Source organism: Podarcis liolepis, assembly GCF_965112155.1.
Source record: "Podarcis liolepis genome assembly, chromosome: 2".
NCBI lineage: Eukaryota > Metazoa > Chordata > Lepidosauria > Squamata > Lacertidae > Podarcis > Podarcis liolepis.
In genome coordinates, this window is record NC_139555.1 from 29,699,825 (window position 1) to 29,725,014 (window position 25,190).

Here is a 25,190-nt window from a genome sequence, read left to right on the forward strand (position 1 = left end):
AGGTGTGAATTCAATGGTTTTGTGAGAGAGCAGGATGCTGCTGTTATTAAAATATTGTCTCCCATTTCACCTGCTGATGCAAACTTTCAAGCCACAGAGAATCTGCGTGTGTATCAAAGGAACCCCCTTAAATTAAAAGCTGGCATGCTTCCATCAATAGAAGACGGTTCAATATTTTTTATCTCATACTCTCAGACTTAAAAGGAAACACTTGTAAAACAAATTCAAGTGCTATATTTGTTGAGATAATGTTAGCATTCTCTTCCAGTTAATGTAAAACTGCCTTTGCATGCTTTTCTATCAAAATCCTATACAGTAAGGGAAAGCAAGCTATTGATCACCACAAGCCAATTATGGGAAATTAGAACACAACAAAGGACTTGCACCAATTAGCCATTTTACCTGCATGTAATTTGCATGAAGTTACATATAGTTTTTGAAGTTGCTGTAAAGAAAGGCTTTTTAACTTAAATATATTATCTACTGCTAACCATGGACAAATTTAGAGGAAATAGATTTCTAAACTACTTGTGAAGGAACAGTTTACATGTCAATTTCAGAAGAAATGTGTCATTTTATTTTTATCAAAGGCTCAACTTAAACATAACAGAAAACTATTATAAAATTCTTTTTATCAAATGGTTATATATGCATGATCATATAAGATCTATAAACAAGGAAAAGATCAATGTTGGACCAAGTGCAAAAACAAATGCAAATGATAGACTTGTCCTAAAATTACGCTGTTGTGGAAGAGGACTAATTATACAATTTAATGCAGTATCCTTAAGCTGCCTCATAATGTTGTTGTTAGGATACTTCAAGGACAAACCATGAATTGGCTTGGAATTTATAAGCCACCACAAAGATAATAATAGCTACTAATTAGAGAAATAACGAGGTACCACCACTGAAATTATGTTCAGCTAAATTGTAAAGCATAGTAAGGATGGCATAGAATACTGATTGTATCAAATTAAGAAGAGGTGAAATCTGTACCAATAAAGCTGTATCAATAGCATAACACTGCACATGTAGGCATATACTATACCGTAATCAGTATCAGCTGGAGCTTAAGCACATAAATGTAGAAAGGAGCAGTGCTATTTCATAGTAAGAAGCTAGATCTGCCTTAACAGAAAATATAGGAAGCTTAAAGTTAGGCTTCAGCAAAAATAGGAAGAAAGGAATAAAATGGTACATGTATATTGTGTTGAAGAAGATGTTATTGTCTGAAACAAGAGAAATGTCAGAGAACAGGGGAGTGAGGATTAGGGTTCAATTGAGAGGACACTCATGTGCATGTTCAGGTCAAATAAAGGTGGAGGACTATATCTACTGTTTCAAATGCCCTTCTCTTCCATTTTCACTTTTATCTCTATCACCAACAGGTGAGGACCTTCAGGGAAGACAATATAAATGAAAATCAATATTCTTAAGACACTAACATCTGCTCACTTGAACCGAGATACCCAGTGCCTCCTTTAAAAAAAAAAAGACATACTTTATTTCAGATCACAAGTCACAATGGAAATCACATAACTCCAATTCTACAGCACATAAATAAACATCTTACATATGCAGTGTCCTTTCTTCTTGAAGTTTTAATATGGCAATGCTCATTTATGTTGCTATGCCAATTTAAAATGGCAATCAGATTAATACTGAAGGTTTTGTATGAAACAAGGAATGTAATGCGAGAACTTCAGGAGAGAGTACTTGTTGAAGAACATGGTGCCATGTTAGCCATGAGCTTTCAGGAACATCAAGCTGCCCTTGAGAATAATTTGCAATTCCACTAAAAGAGTAGCATACTTTAACTATCCCAGCTCCTGCATCCTGGTCCTTAACACATTTACCATGGAGTATTGCTAAGTTCAAAGAAACACATTCATTATGTGATGGATGCAACATCAAGGGATGGCCTGCATGTATGAAGAGAGTCAATGCAGATCAAGCACTGTGGACACAGCTTTCATGTCACTAGATATTACTTCAGACACAGTATGGAAAAAGTCAACGTATGTTCCTCTACAAGTCATCAAACTGTATGTCACAGTAAGGAGATAATATAAGGTGTATGTATATACACAAGCCTGCTCACACAGTCTCACTGATATCATGGAACTTCCAAGTTAATAAATGTGTTCAGGATCAAGACCTTAGAGCTACTTCATGATGCAGAAAACATACCCCTATATAATTGACTACCGTATTTTTTGCACCATAACACTCACTTTTTTCCTCCTAGAAAGTAAGGGGAAATGTCTGTGCGTGTTATGGAGGGAATGCCTACGGGTGGCGGGGGGGGGGGGAATCTGCTGCAGTCGTGAGCAGAGGATCCATGGTTTCCCTTCCTTCCCTCCTCCGTGGCTCGCTTTGAAACAGCAAAGTGGGAGAAGAGCCACTGAGTGAAGAGGAGAGAGAGACAGAGAGCATGCTTCTTTAAAGGAGCAAAGCGGGAGAGGAGCCGCTTACACGAGTGTAAGCGGCTCCTGTCCGGTTGGTTCCTTTAAAGCAAACAGCCTCTCTGTCCCTCTCTCCTCCCTACTCAGCTCGCTACATAGCAGCAAAGTTTTTCAGCTTGCTAAGCCGGGGATGAGCGGGGAGGAGGAAGAAAAGCAGAGCCTGCTTGCTTTAAAGGAACAAAGTGGGAGAGGAGAGGAGCCTTCTCCCCTTATACCCCTCTTCTTCATTATTAGCAGCATCCTTCTCCACCCACCCCACACGTGCTCCTTGTCCCTTGAGTGCTTTTCCTTCCCTCCCCACTTAAAACGTGGTTACAAAGCACGGATCCACATGGATCTTCAGGATTTTTGCACTGGGTCACCCCAAATTCACCATCAGATCACATATGGCTGTCCATGGCTACATCTTGCACCAAAAAAATCACACACACACTGTTGCCTGGGGCCGCAGTGGTGCAAAAACGTGGTTACAAAGCATGGATCCACATGGATCCTCAGGATTTTTGCATTGGGCTACCCCAAACTCACTGTCAGATCACATGTCTGTGGCCACAGCATGAACTACAAAAATCATACACCCACTGTTTCGTTTAGAATATTTTTTTTCTTGTTTTCCTCCTCTAAAACCTACGTGCGTGTTATGGTCGGGTGCGTGTTATGGTCGGGTGCGTGTTATGGTCGGGTGCGTGTTATGGTCGGGTGCGTGTTATAGAGCGAAAAATACGGTATGTCTTTGAAAGGCATTTGTATACATACTTGAAAACACATTATAAACTTTCCCTTCTCAATCAACATAATCTACTGTCAGGGATATGTTTATTGCATGTTTTCTAAATATAAAACTGTGCCTAAATATTACAGAAAAAAAACTGTTACTATGCAATAGATGCAGAGGAACTTAACTTTTCTTCAGGATGTGAAGAGGTCACTGTTTATAAAAAGCTTAAGCAGCTCTAACATATCCTGAACCATGTAAATATCCAGAATACCACTCATTAAAATCCTGCAAATTTCAGCGCAAAGCTTTCTGAGAAATGGTCATTCACTGTAGTCTAGAGCAGCAGACACAATTATAAACCAAGAAAGTTCTCTAGGAACTAAAAGAAGGAAGTGTTTTGGTCTACTGCACAGGCATAACTATTTTAGGGAGTCATTCATACTCTGCATGTTATGCAATAAAATTATAACCTCCCTAGATTTTTAGATAGAGAAATGCCCCAATGAACCGTAATGAAATCCAGATAAGCTCTAGACATGAAAGAGGTGCCATTTTTAAAGAATTCTCAAATGAAGGAAATGGTATTCCGAGTGTTCCATTTTGGCCCTTAAGAATCAACTTTCTATTCAGAAAATAAATAAATAAATAAATTATACATACATACCCCACCCATCTGGCTGGGCCTCCCCAGCCACTCTTAAATCTACCACTAGTAGATTAACTAGTGCAGAAGGCAGTGGATAGTCTGCTAACATGTGCTGCCCACAGCATAAATCCAGTGTTTTAAAAAAATCATCACTGGTTTCTAATTTGTTTCTGGATACAATTCAGAGTGCTGGTTTTAAAGTTTAATTCCCTAAGCAGCCTGGAGTGAGAATGCTCAAAGAATTGACTTCTTCCACATGAACTTCCCTACCCATTAAGATAGCACTTGAACAAGGGCCTCTGAAGACTATCAGCTTTTGAGTTCAGGTAGGTGGAAAAAGATGCTACTTTTATGTAGGTACACCGAAAATTATGTAACCCATTCACCTGACTCCATCTCTTAACTTCCATTTATTGATTTAAAGTATTCGAATCTTGCCCTTCATTAGAAAAAAAGAAAGAAAGCCACACGGGCATATATACTATAATAAATCAACATAAATACATTAAGATTATAAATACAAAAGCCACAGTACAGGGAAAAATCACTTAAAGCTTGATATTAAGAATCAGCAAATGCTTGGGAAAACAAGCATGTATTTAATAAATGCTGGATCACAACCAAGCTTAGTGCTTGTCTTATCTAAGGCAAGATTTTAGGCTCCAAAGGTTATCCTTTGCTCTCATACTTTGCATTTATGGTGATTTAATGGATGCAATAATTTTTATCTGTTAGTGTGCTGCTGTTCTCTATGTGACTGTGGCTTATTATCTAAATGCTTATTCTTATATCCAAAGTTGTCCTTGTGCAAGCTCATTCATGAGTGAAGTCTCATGACTGGCGTCCCCTCCTCCCCCTGCAGCCCCCATGTACCTGCATAGTCTGCTCCACAGGGTTGTGGGAAGTCTGCTTGCGCAATGTTGGATTTGTCTGGTTGTTGCTTTTTTTATTATGTTTTATTACCGTGAGCTGCCTTGAAGCCACTCATGGTAAAAGGTGGGATGTAAATCCCACAAATAAATAAATAAAATCTCAACATTCTAGAATATGGATTCTCTTCTAATCACACTGAATTGTCCAGCTTGAGTCAAACAGTGACAAATTGTAAACAGGAAATGTGCAAGGATGACCCACTCTGACGACATCTTCCGTGAGTATATTTTACAGTCATCATCCAAAGATGAATAAAAAAAAGTAACACTTGGAGATCAACATAAACTGAATCAGATCCAGCTAGCTGGTGTTTCATACCACATCCTCCTCACCCTGAGATCAAGTATGAACCTTACTCTCCCACAGTCAGTTTCAAAATACAGACTGTCTATAATGCCTGCTACAGTTACCTGCAATTCCAACTTTAGGATACAACAGATGTTAAGCAGTTTATGCAGCTACAGTCACTGTAAATATGTTAGAAACTAGTGAGTGAACACAGAATGTATTTCCTCAGGCATCAGATTCAAATTCTGAAGCAAGCAGGATGATCTGCATCACCTTCAGCAGCACATGGCTCAAAAGAGGCACCTTGGAACCAGTTTGGAGAGTCCAAGGAAGAGAAAGCAGTAAAAAGAAGAGTCAGTGTGCTAGTCTTGGATCTGACAGATCTGCTCACCACTAAACTCACGGGGCCATCTAAGAAAGGTCAATTCATTTCTTAAGCCATTTCTACACAATTGCTTCCCTGTACAAAGCTAGACAAAACACTTCCTGATCAGGAATCCCTCACCTTTGTCAAGCAACCCTTTGTCAACATTTCTTCCAGTCTTGTATTCTGCTCAGATTTCCAAATGATAACAAACACAGTGAGCTGCCTCTACTAGTTCCTTTTGTTTAACTGTTTTGCTTATCAGGTTAGATGTCTGTTGACTTCCAAGGCATCCTCCAAACATAATTGACTCAATTTAGGATCCCACTTCTTAGTCTTGTGAAGATGACAAATCAACAGTAGGGAAATCCTCACTCCTTTTATCAGTTTCCATGATAAACTATACCAGACTTATTATACTGAAAGAAAGGCAGCCCAGATCCTATATTCTGCCCATAAATTCTCTTAAAATCCTTCAACACATTATTTTTTAAAAGGGCAACAGTTTCTGTTACTAAATTAAACAAAAATACAAATAATTCGGTAAATAATCTCATTTATAACCACCACCACCACTACTAGTCTTTTTCACTACTTCAACCCTTGAACTACAAAAGGCAGGTTACTTGTTTTAAAAAGGTCTGAGGTCTTAAAAAGGAATCACAGTGGGGAGGGGGGCAGAGCCAACTCTACCTATCCCTTTCCACAGATCTTGCCAGACATGCAAGGGACACTATCACCAATAATCCTATTACCAGGTGACAAACCCAGTTCAGGGAGAATTACTCCATCCACCCCTAGAATAGGATTATATTGCACTCTTTTACATAACTGAAAAGCATAACCCAAAGCAAAAAGACTGCAAGCATGGTAGGGAGGGTGTTAATAAAGTTTAATCATTATGACGAGTCATTCAGGTCATGAAAGACCAATAAAACCCATCATACTGGAAACCAAGAGCCATTTCAAAGGTTAACATGTGTGCATTGTGGAACACAAGTATTGGGCAATCTGCTAGGAAGGATTAGAAGTGCTTATTGTACTGGTTTTTATCTGTTAAGCAATCTTGCTAAACAAGAATGGTATGAGTTCAGACAGTCTAAGAGAACACTCTGTTGGAGAACATTAGCATATTACAAGTAATAATATACTGGGAAAACTGCTACTTAAAACCTCACAAGGGGGGGGGACACCCTGCCTGTTACATGACAGATCTGCCCATTGAGACAGATGACAAGCACAAATAATTCTTCTTGGAGAAAGAATGCTGCCAAATAATATTTTCTTCCGCCCCCATTTATTTGCTACTTTTCCTTTGTGACCTAACATTGCCTTATCTTTCAATATTTCACTTCAAGTGCCTGATCTGTGACCAGCATTGTGCATGCCAATATTTACTGTCTATTCCTCAGTTCCATGTGTTTTAAAGCAGCATTTTTTGCTGAAATTGACACCAAACTGGCATGGATAAGCAATAGTCTAGCTGGCTGTTCCTGAAGACTAATAGGGTTATTTCCCTTCTGTGCTCCCCGCCCCCAACACACACACACACACACACACAGTATGGGACTCCACACTACAGCTATTTAACTCCTTCAAAATAAATTGTTCTGCTTCAGTATATATTACTCACTTCGTACATCCTTTCATCTGACTCCTTTTTCCAAGGTGCTGAAATATAATAATTTCAAGGAAACAAGCTGAGGCAACAAGAAAGCTGCTGCTTACAGATTCTGAAGTAGTTTTCCAGATATAATAGCCCTAACAAATAAGAAAATGCATTTATACTTTATGACTCAAATGTTGGCAACATTCTGGAGCAAAATTCCTTCTTAAAAGCATATTCAGATGGATAGGTTCTACAGTTAGTTGTTAACACAACACTTCCTGAATGTAATTCCTTTTATAGCAAGCATTATTCGTAGGCAGAATAAAAAGAACTATCAGGCTGGGACCAGGTGTAGATTTTTACATTTTTAAAACAAAACCAATGATCAACCTCCAGCAGAGGCAGCAGCTGTCTGTGCAACATCTGGACAGGAGCTGCAGAAACAATGGCTTGACTAAGAGCAGGGTGACTAATCTTCTTCAGCCCATGGCTCAACTTGAAGGTTTGGCACCTCTGCAAGAGCTGCATGCCAGCAATGGCAATAGCCAAAGTGTCATGAACACACATACACACCACACACCTATAGCTATACAGTGGTACCTCGGGTTACACATGCTTCAGGTTACATACACTTCAGGTTAAGAACTTTGCTTCAGGATGAGTACAGAAATCGTGCTCCGGTGGCGCGGCGGCAGCAGGAGGCCCCATTAGCTAAAGTGGTGCTTCGGGTTAAGAACAGTTTCAGGTTAAGAACAGACCTCCAGAACGAATTAAGTACTTAACCTGAGGTACCACTGTATATGGTATTAGATACACAAACACAAGGAAAGGGGAAGTAGGTGTGCAACACAGAGCAGTGGCAGGACACAGACAGTTGAAACTCAGAAGCTGCCTTTGGAAGTGGAAGGAGGAAGGCTATACCTCTCCAACACATTATCTCCCTTTGCCGTCATCAGATTAGGGTGAAATACAAACTTGCTTTTATATATTAACAAATACGTGATCTAGTCACCTAATCAGTCAGTTAATATTTTACTCAATTCATTACCTAACTATTTACAGTGATACCCAGTTGTAATCCATTTTGCAACAGAATACTCAATTTAGCAGCACTTACTTTGTTCCAACTCTGTTAACTGTACATCATTTACAAATAATAGCTGTCCTTAATCAAAGGAAGAGTCTTAACCCTTGCTGGTTAAACCACCACACAGGCTTAGTTGTGTTCTGATACCTCATTTCCTTATGTGTGCTTTAAAAACTTTCTTTCTAGGGCTTCCATAAAGCATAGCTTTTCATTTCTTTACAGCCTAATTATCTGAAGTCTTTTTTTCTAACACCCCCGTGTTCATATGATACCTTTTATTAGTTTGTCAACTCAAACAAGCCATCATAAGAAGTCTGACAGTTTAGTTCTGTTACACTAATTCCTAGTTAACATGATTTCACGGCACCATGCACAAAGCCAGTCAATGGATATCAAAGATGCTTACAAAGTTTATCGCAAAGCGTAAGACAGGGCTATTTTTTTTGAACTAAAAAAAGGACAGCGAAAATAGGATGGGTTCTGCTGAAGCTGCAAAGTCCAATCTTTTTTCCCATCCAGCCCTCCCAAATAATTAACATCTCAGAGGTCCCTGGAATAGAATACAGAATTTTTAAAGGAATCTTCATTCCATGAGCCTCTTGGGTCTTTTCACTACAAAGGGTTGCTAGGGAACTCCTGCCATTTTAACTTGGCAAAGCTTTATACCCAACTTAAGGAATTTCATTCTAGTGAAAGTGTCGATACAAGACAAATCAACAAATTTGCAAACCAACAAGTCCTGACCTTCCCCAGGCTTCTCTATCCACAATGGCAATGCCATCAGGCAAACATATACGTTGTGCTATTTGGCCCTGACTCAAGTCAAAGAGGTTTGTATGCTGGTCCAAATAAATAACAACATTCTATTCTTAACAAAGCATTAACGAGTATTTTCAATTAACAAAGATGTTCACATAAACTCTATCTGCATTTTACTCAGTTGTTTCCGAAAGAGCTCGAAAAAAATCTGTAAGAGGCTTAGATAACATTTAAGAAAAATGAGATCAAATATTTCAGCATTGATGAATTAAATAAGAGCATAAAAAATGAACAAAACCATGAAAAATATTAATAATTCACATGACTCTTCAGGTAGTCCACAGCCACATGTATCCTGAAAGGTCAGTTCTCACTGTGGCTATGGTGACAATGTGCACTAGATTCCTCAATCAGCTGCTTGAGACTGCTTGGTTTGCTTTTTCAACCTCCACATTCCATAATAGGGCTGGGCGATATTAGGTTTTCAGCATTGTGGTGTATCACCAGCAAAAACATCGCGGTTTGGCGATAAACCGCAATGTTGAAAGAGCTGCATTCACCCCAGCCTGCAAGGCCCCGGGTGAAACTGCTTCAACAGGTGTTAAGGTGCTTTCACCCCAGCTTCTTGTAGATTGGGGCCAATGCAGCTGGTCCCAGCCTGCTGCTCAGCTGGGGGGTGCAAAGGCTCCTGCTCTCTAGCTGAGCTAGCCCTCCACTGCCCAAGACAGAGGGAGGCCAGCGTTGGATCTTGACAGGCTCGGTTTGCAAGCCTCCCTTCGCCTTTGCCAGCAAGGTGCAAGGCGCAGTCAAACAGCCTTCTTTTCTTGGGAGAAAAAGGCCGCCTGCTCGCCAACCCCCCTTGCCAGTGAAGACGGAAGGATTCATGTGAATGGAGCCTGTAAGGCTCCGTTCGCAGGGTTCCTTCAGCTTCGATGGCAAGAAATGGGGAGCACACAATCAGCCTTTTTCATAGGAGAAACAGGCCACTTGCTCCCCCCCCCCCTCGCCAGCAAGACAAAGGAAGCACTGCGAAGGAACCTGACAGGCTCCATTGTCAGGGCTCCCTTCATCTTTGCTGTCATGGCCCTTTCAGCCAGGGAGAACGAAGGCTCTGAGCAAAATCTCCGTCCATCCAGAAGGACAGGGTCTTATCCGCACACCTAAGCCTGGGAGTGCAAAGCCTTCTGCTCCTCAGCTGAGGGAGCCCCAATTCTTCTCCCACTTGCATACTAGCAGGAGAAGGATTAGGGCTACCTCTACGGCTCTGAGTTCCTCTGCCTCCAGCAGCCAGCTGCAGCTTGTTTCACCATCACTGCGCTGGTAGCAATGGGACTCAGGAGCAGCAGCTGCTTCACTAGTGATATACCACTGAGCAAAACCACCATCACGGTCTGCCCCCCCCCCATTCCGGTCCTGGGTGATATATCAATACATCGCCCAAGCCTATTCCACAGAATGTTTAGCTTTCAGGAAATTGCATCATGGACATCCAAGTGCAACTGCCTTCCAAAACTCCTGACTTCATTCAGATGACTAAAACAAAACAAAACAAACAGCTAAGCAATGCTCAAGCACAGACCGTAATGCAAATATTGCTCCTGATAAATGGCAAAGCTGATAGATTCACCATTTACTAAGCAAGCACTTATCTGAACAAGCAATCAATATTGAAACTATATTTGTATATATGCTTTCCATTTTCTGGCTCCTGCCCAGCAAGTTGCCCATTCTTGAAAATATAAAAGACAGACTGAACCACTATGCTCAGGAAAGTTCGCCATAGTTGTGTGGAGTAAAGCAACACATCAGCAATGAAGTTTGTCTCGTCCTCCAGAATAGCTAAAGATCATTAGGTCTTTTTTAAAAAATATTATTCTATAGTAGGAAGAGTTTAAAAAGCAACAACACACATATTCTACAACAGAATTATAAAACTACAGTGGTACCTCTGGTAACGTACTTAATTCGTTTGGAGGTCCGTTCTTAACCTGAAACTGTTCTTAACCTGAGACACGACTTTAGCTAATGGGGCCTCCCGCCGCTGCTGCTGCGTGATTTCTGTTCTCATCCTGAAGCAAAGTTCTTAACCCAAGGTACTATTTCTGGGTTAGCAAAGTCTGTAACCTGAAGCGTCTGTAACCCGAGGTACCACTGTATAGTCTCTTCAACCATTTTGCTGTGTATAAAAAAACCTGCTTATTCATAAGTAATATCTGCATTTTTAAATCTTACTTCAAAACATAAGCCAGGATTGGTTTTTTAAAAAATATTTTGCCTACCTTTACCTTAAAAGGCAGCTTATATGACCCGAGCTATCTCTAAAATATCTCACAAGAAGAAACACAATGTATTGACAATGTCCTGACTGACAATTTATAAACATGTTTTAACATGAGTTCCAGCTACTGTTATCAGCTACCTCAATGGAATAACAGAGAAGGTACTTCTGGGATAGCTCCACTGGTAGAAGAAGAAGAAGAAGAAGAAGAAGAAGAAGAAGAAGAAGAAGAAGGAGAGTTTGGATTTGATATCCCGCTTTATCACTACCCGAAGGAGTCTCAAAGCGGCTAACATTCTCCTTTCCCTTCCTCCCCCACAACAAACACTCTGTGAGGTGAGTGGGGCTGAGAGACTTCAAAGAAGTGTGACTAGCCCAAGGTCACCCAGCAGCTGCATGTGCAGGAGCAGAGATGCGAACCCGGTTCCCCAGATTACGAGTCTACCGCTCTTAACCACTATACCACACTGACAAAGAGACTCTTAATCTTGGGGCTGTGGCCTATATGTACCATTCTATGACCAGGGGACAAGAAAAGCTGGCACTACAATGCATTATCCAATCACTGACTGGAGAAGGGTAGATTACAGCACAATATATATGGGGGGGGGGAGGAAGGGAGGGAGTAGGCAGCAATGATCCTTAAGAAACACCTGCCTTCCTCCATACAAAATTGTTGTACCGCTCTCCCCCTTGCCAACAGTATTTGAACAAGTCCAAAAACCCCAACCAAAGGTACAACAGGAAGACTTGTACTGGCCAGCAAGGAAGGTCAGGCTATAAATCAGCAGGACTATTATAACCTTCAGCAATAATCTTTTGAAATGTGAAGGTTTCCATTCATGGTTCTGATACTGAAATGGCAGGTAAATCTATCCATTATTGTTGGCTCTAAGGAAGATGTTGTGTCATTCAGACACCAGTCAGCTCTATTAGTCCATTAAAGCAGCCCTTTCTATTTTTTTGCTTTCCCATAGAAACCCACGGTCTTCCTGTTCCCATGAAGGGAATATTTTAATTCTTACTTAGGAGGTAAGTAAGGCAACCGGCGGGGGAGGGGGGGATTGTTAAAATGAAACCACTACAACCAGATTTTTTTTACTTCCGATCTGTTTTAAAAATCAATATAAGTAAATGTGGCTCAATTTAAAAGCTCTGACTTTGGTAGCATCTTGTCAGTAAAAATCCAACACATTCAAGACCCTTTTATTTTAATGAAGTCTTTGCTACCAGAACTATGAGATTTAATTCCACATTCAAAGTGAAATTCCTACTCTGTGTGATAAAAAAAGATTCTTTGAATAAATAATAGATCAAAGGAGTGTCATTCTGATCGCATACAGATACTTTGGATCTAGGCTACGAAGAGCAAACCCTCTGCTAAGTTACAGAATTCTGGGCAAAGAGTAGTGAATACTTAACTATGTTGTTTAGATTTATCAATGACTTTTTCTTAAAATGGAACTGTGCCACCAAACAGCAGCACAATGAAAAAGGTTTCAGGTTATTTGTCAGTCAGGCAAAAAACCACTGCTAAACTGACTACCACCATTTCAAGAAAGTATTACAATTTATTGTCATGAGGCTAGTGTTACAGCATTATCACTGGATTGCTAACAGTTTTACTCAGAATCTATTATATATGCAGAATTACATATGGGAGGATTAATCTAATGAGGGGCGGGAAAGGAAAATCTGTGGCCATAGATCCACCCAATCAAGAGAGCTGCCAAGAAGGGGAAGCAGTTCAACAAGGCTGGCATTCGTCTCCCCCATCAAGGCTGTGTGCCAAAGGAATAGGAGAGCTTTGGATCCACTTGATCCAAAACCTCTTATGATAACACCCCAGAACCTGGATTCTGCCCTCTCTGCAGAACACCAACAGTGGTGTCATTAAACATTTTAAAATTATTATTGGCAGTAGTAAATTAAAAATGGTGTCTTCCAAATTGGTGCTATATAAACTCTGGATTATATTCCAAATTAAAAATAGGATATAGTTTATTTTTAAAATCAAATGTATCAACTATCACAGGGTTCGGCAACCTAAGGCCCATGGGCCACAAGCAGCCCATGGGGGTCATTTAACAGGTTCATGGACCCCCACGCCCGCTCAGTAGGCTCCCATACACTGTGCTAAACCGGTGCAGAGCAGAACGAGGATCACCTTCTGCAACGCTGGCCGGCTTCCCATTGGCTGCAGGAAGCTCCTGCGGTCAATGGGAAGCTGTGCACGCCTCCTCTGCACCAGAAGGAGTACCGGAAATAGCGTTTGCGCATGCGTGCATGCATGCACACTCCAGCCCACCACAGTGTCTGCAGGACCATGAACCAGCCCAAGCCACAAAAACTTTGCCAACCCCTGAACTAGCTCAATACTCAGATAATTTAATCTTGCAAAAGAGCATAATATAAAATTACCCCATAACTATTCCAATATTATAACCAGGGTCTCATATTAATTATTTCACTAAAAGATAAATGTAGCTCAAGTATAACCTAAAGGCTAGAGAGAATTCCTAAATCAAAGCTTATATAGGTTTCAATGTGTCCCATTATATAATAGCTCTAGGTTGTGACCCTTCCTCAACAAAAAACTACAATGCTACAATTACATGAGTGGCAGAGATATAAACATAGGAGAAACAAAGTTTTCAAGAATCAACTCAAAGTTCTACTCCAGCTCTAAGCATTTGTATCCATGAATCTACCCATGACTGACTAAAGTAATATTTTTTTAAAAAAATAAATACTGTACTGAAGTAATAGTTAATGCCTGCCATGTGACACTCTTAAGGATAAGACAATTAAAATGAAATATAAAAGAGCAATGGAAATAAAACAAAACAGCTAAATACAAGGAATCTTCCTAATCATAGGCTCTTTATGCCAATTAAAAGTCAGAAATGAATTAGCTGTAATCCCCAGAGAAGCAAGTTAGTAGTCAAGATATGCAAAAATAAGCAGCAGTGAACTGCATCTGTGGACTCAATTCACACTGATGTCACCTAAATTCTAACAAAACAACCCACCACACATCCCAAAATAAAGATAGCATGTTCCAAGCTGCAAAGTTCCAATGTCAACAAGATTTCTTTGGGCTGGCAGGTTGATGCTACAAAGAAATTTTGTTTGCTTTTATCTTCTTATACTGTATTACAAAAATATTTCCCACACTATAGATTCCGTGTGTAAGCTTAAGCAAAACTTGAAATGTACCCTCAATTTTACCCAAAGAATGAAATGATCTTACAATAATCTGCTTACTAAAATTGTGCTTCATAAATGAAACAAGTGCTCAGGTAGCATAAAAATGACAATGATTTCTTATTGCTTTGGAACCCATAGCTTAATCTATACTTTTCAGATAAATAGCGAAAACGTAACTTTATCATTAACTAGTCATCTGAGCAATCTTTAATGCTGAATGAACTCCTCAGGTTTTTATTTATTTATTTTTATTAAAGATTTTCTTGGTTTACAAAAGTACATGCACTGTCTCTTTTTCAGGTTGCACAGTCTCTCTTACAAATCAGTTACATTTGCTGTGAGACATTAGTGTTGAGTATGGTATAAGGTTGGGGGGGAAGAGGGGGGTGGGGTGATGAGGCTTATATTATTTTGTATGGGGTTTCATGTCAGCGTCAACTGGCTAGTTTCTCTTTCTATTCGTTTTATTACAAATGGACCCATTGTTTCATCTCATCTTCTAGAATAAACAGGATTATGTGGCGTACTTGGTTGGCAATGTACCATGATTCTATGTTGGGGGTTCACCCCATTCTCCTTCTGAAGGGAGGTGCAGGTATTGGGGGCTTATTCTTGGCTTTTTGTGTGAGAAAATAAACAAGTGTAGTTTTTTCTGCCACTTCTGGAGTTGGTTTGGGGGAATCCAGATTGGGAGGATTTGGAATAAATAGGCTAGTTTTGGGAGGTGATCATTTGGATCATGGCTATTTTGTCTGAAAGGGTGAAGTTGGTGTTGTTCTATTTCCTCAAGTCTCTGTTGATTTGTCACCACAGGGACTTGTAATTGTGGAGGTATAGTTTGTTGAGGTTTCTGGTTATTTGAACCCTTAGGTACCTGAATTTGGTGCAGCAGAGTTTTATCTTTGTGATGCTGGTGAATTCCTTTTGAGTGTTGCGTGGTGGGGTGTTGAAGCACATAGCCTCAGATTTTGCAAAGTTTACTTGTAGGCCTGACACCAATGCGAATGTGTTGAGTTCTTTAATTAGGGTGGTTGCTGTGTTATGGGGTCTGGTGTTGTGACCATCAGGGCATCTGCAGAGAGCCCTAGTTTGTAGGTTTTACTTTTTATTTCCACACTCTTGATATCTGGGGCTGCTTGGAGTCAGATTGCTAGGAGCTCCAGGGCCAAGATGAATAGGGACAGTGGGTATCCATTTTTTGTGCCTCTTTGGATTGCTATGGTATTGGAGTCCACATTGTTAATTCTACATTTTGCTAAGGCTTGGGAGCAAATTTGTTTGAGGGTTTGTAGGAAGCTGGGGCCAAATTTCATGTTAGTTAATACTGCTAACCGATATTTCCATTCTAAGCAATCAAAAGCTTTAAGGATGTCTAGGGACATGATCATCATTTTGCTGTGTTCCATCAGATTCAGTGGTTTCCTAACAGGGTCTGTTATGTTGCAACCAGGGACAAAGCCTACCTGGTCCGGGGTGATTAGTTTGTGCAGAAAGATTTTTAGGCGGTTAGCTAGGATTGATGTGAATATCTTGTAGTCTTGGTTTAATCAATGAAATTGGGTGGTATGATTCTATTTTGAGGCTATCTTTCAGAGGTTTAGGGATAGAAACTATTTTGGAAGAGGTCCAGGTTTTGGGGATAGGGGTCCCTTTTATGATGTCGTTAAATAGGTGGGTCATGTAAAGCCTTTTTATTTTAATTTTCTCATAGAAAAAAATCTACCTTCTCACTATCACTACATCTTATTTCTATCTTTTATTTTTTAGATTCCAACACCTCAACATTTTTAATTATTTAAATAAACAGTTATGTGTAACCTGATTATTACCCAACTGTGGAGCTTTTTCTAATGGACCAAGGGTGGAATTCAGTGTCACACTACGCTGAATATCCTGTCTGTGCAACTATATCAGTTTGTCAGATTGAACAATCCCCACGCCCACCCCCGTGCAATATTCTGGGGGTTCTTCTGACCTCCCTGAGCCAATTTCAGGGGGCTTCCACTGACAGTTTTTGTTAGGTGAAATCCCCCCAAGACAGCTAGCTATGTTTCTTTTATGCATAAGACTACAGTGGTGCCCCGCAAGACAAATGCCTCGCAAGACGAAAAACTCGCTAGACGAAAGGGTTTTCCGTTTTTGCGTTGCTTCGCTAGACGAATTTCCCTATGGGCTTGCTTCGCAAGACGAAAACATCTTGCGCTTTTTTTTAAAAGCCGCTTGAAGAGGCGCAGTTGCGATGGACTGTGCTTCGCAAGACGAAAAACATCGCAAGACGAAAAGACTCGTGGAACGAATTCTTTTCGTCTTGCGAGGCACCACTGTATAGACAAATGACAAACAATTTAAAGCATTATTAAACCAAATGCATAATTTATCAACATGACTGTATCAATTTAACAAGTATTCAAAGCTAAACAAAATTATAATGGTCCAGGGGTGTACCCAAGGACAACGTGCAGACTTCAAGCAAGCAAAGAATAAAATTAGAATCTCCCTTTCAAATAAAATTTGCTACTATATATCTTTACCCGGTCTTTCATCCGCCAACTCTGAGCCAGTGACTTGGAGCCCTCAATTTTCTCACAGTGCCTCTTCTTCATGAAGGCCAAGGGCAGATTCCAGTCAGTCATGTCCGACTCATCTTCCTCCCCAAGCCCTAGGAGGGAGGACTGCAGCATGTCAGATTCCATCAGAAGAAAAGGAACTAATGTAACCAGGAATCAGAAACCTCCACTCCAACACAATGTCCAGAAAAAAGTAGTTGGAAGGACAAAGGAATCTGGCAAGTCTTGTTCCCAGAAGATGTTTCCTGGGAAGGAGCTGTTTTCAAAGTGGATTTGCAAGTGCTACTGTTCCAGAGAGTGTTGCAATATTCCCTGCTCAGCAACTGGGGTTTTCCTGTCTGGGTTGAGAAAATTTAAGGAGTGCTGCAATCCCTAAACAAGGGACAACTAACAGTATCTGATAGCAAATGAATTATCACCCTCTAGCTTCATGGGTCAGAGATATGTATGTAAATCCTTTGTTGTTGTTGCCTTCCTCAGGAATAAGATATAGTTCACTGTCACTGTTATCTCAGAACTAGGGAGATATTTGGTTCTTGGTTGCAACAGAAATTATGACATAACCCAGCAGAAATGATATCAATGAATATTCATTCAGAATAAAGTTTTAGAAGATGGGCATAGAACTATTTTCAGTAGAAGAATGTGACGTAAGATTGGGAATCTAGCCAAGTGGTCTAAACATTGCAAATTAATGGGCAAGATGCAAATACTACTATAGTTGCAGGATGTTTGGTAGTCTTGTTTAGGTTAAAAGTGACGCCTTATACCACACAAAGAGACTGCAGGCAATGTAAGAGACGTTGAGTGACAAAAGTTCTTATCCAGGGTGGAGAATCAGATTAGGAACCTCTTGTATCTCTAGCAACAGTGGAAGTTCTTTGTGGGAACTGCTGTTCATCTAAGTCCTCGTTAAGGCAACATTTGCAGGGGGATGTACAGAGTTTCAGCAGGTCTAATTTGGATTCAAATATGGAGATTACTAGCACAGGATTCTTGCCAGAAGGGAACCGTCAGAGCGGGATAGACTTACAACGTGGTACCCTGTTCAAGGCAGAACTTTTAAGAACGTGGGGTCGGGATGTCTGTCCTTTTACAGACAAAATAATAGGAAGCAAAGATGGAGCTTGCAGCTTTAGCCGAAGTCGCCTCTGCTCCAGGCGCGGCTATCCCTATCCTCGGAGAGGATGCAGGGGAAAGGGGGCTCACTCACGACAAAGTCCAGCCCTTGGCGGTGCAGTCGGGCTCAGGAGCAGGGCCTGGGCCTGTTTCCGAGAGCTTATGGTCTCCGGTGGCCGAGAAGGAACGTCCTACCCCCGTGGAGGTACTTGCCCTGTGCCCGGCTGCGGCGACGGGCGCCCACTTCGTCCCATCGTGTCCCCCGTCTCGGGACAGCTGATGGCTCCTCTTCGCGTAAAGAAAAGTCCCCCAAGACAGCGGGGTTCGGGAAGCTTAAAAGGAAAACGTCCCGGGTTGCCGGACAGTCAAACTCCCCTCAGCAGCAGCGCACCAAGGAGGCAGCCATTTTGCCGAGGCCCAGAATGCATTGCGGCGACGGGCCGTCGGCCGGCTCATATCGCGTCAGGCGCCTTTTAAATACGAAGGAGTTGGAGGCAAAGGTGGCGGGAGGGGCCGAGAGCGCAGGGGTTGCCGCGGCAACAGACGTGACGGCGTTCAGCCGCGCGAGCTGCCGCCTGGCACGAAGACTCGCCGCCGCCGCCGCCGCCGCCCGCAACAGGCAGAGCTACGGGGGCGGCACAGAGGAAATAGCCTTGGCCCAGCTTCAGAAATAGGGCAGCTATTACTGGGTGATAGATAGATTAGATAAGGCGATGAGATCACCGTGATCTTCATAATTTAATATGGTGGGGGGGATTTGTCAAAATGAACCAAAATTCGTTTAATTATCCTTAATTGGGGGGAAAACATGCCAACTTCCCAACTTAACTGAAAACACGCCAACATATTTTTATTTTATTTTTACTGTAGTGCTGGTTAGAACAATGCATCTCTTTCTCTGTACATTTTTTATTGTTCCATGGCAATAGTCAAAGTTGCTTTGCAGGTGTATCTTTCCGAGGCATGTATATTACAAAAGATGTGGTGAGCTCCAATTTACTTTTATCGTAAAGTCACAAGCATGGGCGTAGCCCCGGCAGGGGGGGAGCAGGGGGCTAGCTGACCCCACCAAATCAAATAAATAAATAAAAATACTTAACTGACCAATTGCCCTGCAGATAACTCAGTTCTGCCCCCACCCCAACATAAAGCCTGCCCTCTCCCCCCAATAAATCCTGGCTATGCCCATGGTCACAGTCACACCTGTTTGACATTCTGTTGAAGCATCAAATTGCTTTAAAGGATATTTTTATTTTGTCTATAACTTGTGTACATGTAAGACTTACCCTGCCAGGATTCCTAGTTCAAGGAATAGAGATAGTAGGTATGTTTGGGACTGTTTAACAGTGGAATCTGAAACTACATTGTGCCAAAATGCCTGGCTTCAAGCATCAATGTTTAAAATTACTTCTTCAAGATCAAGGTTTTGGTTTTGTTTTTAAAAAGAAGCCTGAATAAAATGATATTATTTGGAATTGCTTGAGCCACTTAAAATAAGTACAGTGCTGGAAAAAATTAAAAAGCTCACTGTACCTCCAAAAATCAAGAAGTTTGATGTAACTCCCAATTTTTGGCATTTTTCAGAATGAAAAATGATGTTCCAATTTTTCTCATTAGAAAGCAAGGCCTTGCAGAAGCTCACTGGGTGATCTTGTGCCAGTCACTGCCTCTAAGCCTAACCTACCTCACAGGGTTGTTGTGAAGGTAAAATGAGGAAGAGGAGAATCATATGCACCACCTTGAAGGAAAAGGTGGGATATAAATGTAATCAATCAATAAATGATATTTTTTTAAAAATAAATTAAAAATTAAAATGCTCACTTATCATTGAAGATAACCTAAAATATAACTCAAGCATATGGCAAGAAGGAAACAAAAAGGCCAGTTAAAAATAACCAAATAACACCTCTAGAAACAGCAACCTACAGAACTATGTAAATATCTTTCAAGCCCTTTCACAACTCTCAAGTTTATCCTAATATATTCTCAAATTCAATAAACAACCAGTAATATCTCTGAATAACTTAAACAAATTCTCACTTTCTCACCACAAGAATCATCCTTTAGCCTATCCAATAATTGACTAGATGTTGTCATGAATTTCATACTTGGCACTGCTAGGACTGGAATAGAATTTTCCTTGTTCTCCTGAGACATCATTTTTATTAGCTTGTGCAACTGACAGCAAGGAGCAATGAAAACTTTTGCCAAACCCAAGGAGCTCCGAACAGTACTATCTACTCTCTTGTACTTCTTCAGCTACTAAATACTTAACTGATAAAGGATATGGTTTACCTGCTTTTCTACAACACATTTTAAATGACATACTAGAACTGGAGAAGGTTCAGAAAAGGGCGATAAAATTGACCAGAGGTACAAGATAAAATTGACCAGAGGGACGCGGGTGGCACTGTGGGTTAAACCACAGAGCCTAGGACTTGCCGATCAGAAGGTCAGCGGTTTGAATCCCCATGACGGGGTGAGCTCCCGTTGCTCAGTCCCTGCTCCTGCCAACCTAGCAGTTCGAAAGCACATCAAAGTGCAACTAGATAAATAGGGGAAGGTAAACAACGTTTCCGTGCACTGCTCTGGTTCGCCAGAAGTGGCTCAGTCAATCTGGCCACATGACCCGGAAGCTGTACGCTGGCTTCCTCGGCCAATAAAGCGAGATGAGCGCTGCAACCCCAGAGTTGGTCAGGGGTCCCTTTACCTTTACCTTACAAGAAAAATAAAGAAATATCAGCTGAAAATGTAAGACAGCACAAATGGTGGGCCAAAAGGAAGAAGCAACTAAATTAGCTTTCATACTAGGGTTGCCATATTTCAAAAAGTGAAAAGTTTGGAGCTATTTTTATGGAAATTTGCGAAAATCTACACTTCCGACATGGGTTCCCATATGTCCAGATTTTTATTAAATTATTTTCCAGGACGTTAAAGTGATTTCCATCCGGGCGCTGTTTCCGACAGCCAAATCCTGGCTACATCCTGGAAATTCTGGATGTATGGCAGCCCTATTTCATACATATTTAGGGATGGACGTTCCTCACAACATTTCAAATCTGGTACGATGAATATTTCTAAGGGGCACATATGTCTCTAGCCAATTCAATGGTTCTATCATGTCTTCTTGTTGTGGAAAAGTAGGAGCATTTAGCTAGCTATTTTATTTTTATATCGCATGGTAACTGCAGCAATGTTATCAAACTGTCACTTTCTTACATAAAAGGATTGGCATGTGTATCTAGGACTTGATCCCATCTCGTTATCAATATATACAGGAGCATGAGCTACTGGAGCTTGCTGTGAATCTCACCCACATCACTAAAATCTCCTTGTCCCTCCCCTCTGCTGAAATCTGACTAGAGCTGCTTGGACACAAACTAGGCACTTTCAGATGTGTGTACAGTTGCTCTATGTTATGTGAAGCACAGGTGAATCTGGTTTGGAGCATCTGCATAACCAGTGAAGTTTTATTCTGTTTTTAATGTTCTGTTGAAATCATCATCATCATCAAACCAAGGTTTATCTAGCCCATCATTCCCCCCCCCCCAAAGCAATAGGAAGCTACATGCCTCTGGCATGAAGACAAGGTCCCTGACCTATTGTTTATCCATAACAGTGGCATAGCATGGGTTGCCAGTGCCGGGGCTGTGTGAAGGGGGTGGGAGGGAGGGAAATGGGCAGAGTATGCATGCACATTCAACTATCTAATGGCTTCCGTGTCACCCAGGAGATTGCAACTACAGGGATTAGAAAAGAAGAGTCGTTCTCTTGTCTGGAGAGGTCATTTCCTGGTCCACATAGAGAAGCCATTTTCAATGGACCCCAGTGACACAAGCACACAGCTGTATTGAGGCATCACTGGGTGTTGAAATTTTGCACCCAGGGCAACCACCTCTGTGTCCCCCCACATGCATGCACACACTACGCCACAGATGCCAAGCATCTGATACTTACAAGTTTACAGCTTTGGTACATGGAAGGTCAAATATCAGGACCAATAACTATTGACAGATGCAGCCTCCACCCAGTTTTCTAGGGTTTTTTGTTTTTTAAAGAAGCTACCTAAGCTAGCAGCAATCAACACATGCTGTTGATTCTTTAAGTTGTGTGAAGTGCTTTCTTTTGTTTGTCTTGGACCTATTTTCCAGTCCATTTTACTAGATGACCCTGACTTCTCGTATTACAAGAGAGAGACACAATTCTCTCTAGTTGCTCTCTCCTATGTGCCCCTCAAGCCACCTTTTTATGAACTAAAAAGCCTCAAGCTCTTGTGGTCATACAAAACAGTCATAAGTGTTCTGTCCCAATTCAGCACATCACCACAAACTACCTTGAAGTAGATTTGAGCCTTGGGCACTGAAAAGCAGCTTGTGTTTGTGAAACAGTATTCATACAGTTACCCTTCTGGGAATACACTTGAATCCCCAGCTGTCAATGTGACACAGAAAAGGGTAGTCCACTATCTGCCTACAAATGGTATAAATCAATGGGTACCAAGCATTAATTTTTGACTGGCAGAAACTTGCAATGGATGGTAGGAGAATATCATTTATGTTTTCCCTTGCCTATTTATCTAAAGCATTTATATCTCACCTTTAAATCTACATAGATGGCAAAAGTGGCTCATGTAAAATCAACAACACCAGATACAATATAAAATTAATATAACTTCATAAAATAATATACTAAATTGAGTTCTAGAAATCACCTGGAGAAAGCAGAGGAAGTTGGCCCAATAAATAAATCTTTTGCGTACACCTTAAATGTAAACTTTAAAATGTCTCTTATACATCAGTCAAATTTAGTGAAGACCTGTTTCTTCAGCTTGTGACTCTCATCTGAATCCTAAGCACATTTACTAGAGAGTAATTCATTTTTCTCTCAGCAGACTAGAGGGCAGAGAAATCCAAACCCCAGCCTGGCATCAGCGGGGCATGATGAAGCAGCATAGACATTACCACACCTGCAGCTGCATCATTCACACCAACACCAATTCTATACCTAGAATTGGTATAGCGACCGGGCATGGATGGCAGCCAGTGTTAGCAGTGGCACCAGCCAAGGATCCTGTGGATTTGGTTCTGTCTCAGCCTGGAACACCCTGCTTGGGGGTCGTCTGAACTACCACCCATGGGAATGCCAGCAGTGGTGCTGCCACCTACCTACATCTTTTGGTGTGTCAAACAGGAAGCTCCATGCCCAAAGAGTGACGCTTGTTCCCTCTGCACTAGAGTAGTGATGCTGCAGAGGCAAGCAGAGCTGTTTTGGGCTTGGCAGAGAAAACCCACCACCCCATCCAAAACAACAGCAACAGCACAATGGATCAGGGCTCTGAACGGCAGCCTAACCCATTTGCTCAATGCTTGAAAATTATGAATACTTGGGGTGGGATTCAACTAAGAACAGATCAATGGGCTGGGGAGTCTTCAAATAGCTTTTACATAATTGGTTCCACTCCTCTGTGTCTGCAATCTCCCTCTTCAAAGCTTCACCTTCACAAAATACAAGTCCTTTACCTTATTTGTTTTGGCTGGAGATGATACTCAAAGAACTGCTGTTTAAATTTATTTATTTATTTATTCATTTACTTATATTACTCAATCCTTCGTGACACCATCTTTGTATAAAATAAAACTCCTTGACTCAGGATTAGCAGCAGCTCTCTAGCGCGCGCTCTCTCTCTCTCTCTCTCTCTCTCTCTGTGTGTGTGTGTGTGAGAGAGAGAGAGAGAGAGAGAGAGAGAGAAAGAAATACTGAAATCTCCAACCCTCATGTTGTATTATTGTGTTACTCAGTCTGAATATTTTGTAATGTCTTCAGGCCTTGCTAGTTTTTGAAGTTTCCTTGATTTTTGAAGCTTCTGGACTGATGAAGATGCACACAGCCATAAAGGTGTTTTTCTCTCTTAACAGGTTTTTATACTCCTCCCAAACTCTCTATATATTTTTCCTAATAACATACCATAGACATGCATGCCAGCCATGTTTCATACCATAACCTTCCAAATCTAATAACTGAATGTTGGCCAAATGTCCTGTAAAAAAGGGGGGGCATATAGACCTTTTGCTAAGATTTCCCATATCATCCTTTTGAGATAATGCATTGCCTCTAGAATGCCTATGTTCTGAATCCACAATGAAAAAGTAAAATCCTTGATAATAATGAGTTGACTTGGTGAATTGGTGCCTGATGTTCCCATAGCAAATTTTCCTTCTGAGTTTCTTGGCCACATAAACCAGGCTGTGTCCTATGCAACAATGGAGCTACTGCCAATTCACATGTTCCATCACAATATCTCATCTTCATAAAACTCTACAGCCTCCTAAATATGCATGCAGCATATGGTGTAAACACGTGCTTGTTACATCCTTCCCTCTGCAAAACTAATGCTTGTACTTTTGTTTTTATGCTACCACTGTAGAAACATAAATCTTACTTAGAGTCAATTACCTGAACATATATGGGATTTACAAAAGGAACAGAACTAAAGCTAGCCGTGCTCATTCTGCCTTCAGGAAGGAATGTGCTAGCTTGGATTCCTTCAGCAATCCAAAACAGCAGCAGCAAAAAAAGAAAAGAAAAGAAAGTAAAGGACAAATTGAGAAGGGAAAAAACTGGAAAACTAAATGTTAAAACTAGGATGCAGTGGTGTTGTTGTTGTTGTTTTAAAAAAGAAAATGAGAAAAATAACCTGCCTTGAAAATCAAGCCAGCGAGGACTTAAGAGCATGGGTTAGTGCCAGACAAGATTGTCAACAACCTTCCTTTGCGCGTCTCTGCTAATGCATCTCAATTCTGACCTGCAGCACTTCTTTCTCGCTGAGATATATGCTCCCCTTGCAGCTTGGCAATATTCCACAGTCTTGACCTGCAGCTGTATTCCAGCTGAGAGGCACACTGTTCTACCAATGCAACTTAATCCTCATTTGCACTCTTCCCTCCTATTCTGGCCTTGGACTGCACATCTCCCCAGCTGTTCCTTGCCACAGGCAGCAGGCAGTTCTATCCATATATATGCTTCTGCTGTCTTGCTAGTCCTTGGTGTCTATGAAAGTTGGCGAAAATCAGCTGCAGTCCTTAAAAGGAAGGGCAGAACTGAACAAATGTAAGCAGGGTCTCCAGTCCAACCTTGCCAGATGACC

General features: G+C 41.1%; 1 protein-coding gene across 2 annotated transcripts in view; it reads right to left on the reverse strand.

Annotated features, from left to right (window-relative positions):
* Nucleotides 1-18,490, reverse strand: part of RPTOR (regulatory associated protein of MTOR complex 1) — a 313,358-nt gene extending 294,868 nt beyond the window's left edge. For both annotated transcript variants that reach the window (XM_083489852.1, XM_083489851.1), the window contains exon 1: nt 16,892-18,490. In XM_083489852.1, coding sequence (XP_083345978.1) covers nt 16,892-17,053 — 162 coding nt within the window. In that variant the 5' untranslated portion in view covers nt 17,054-18,490. The remainder of the gene's footprint in view (nt 1-16,891) is intronic.
* Between the last annotated feature and the right edge of the window lie 6,700 nt (nt 18,491-25,190).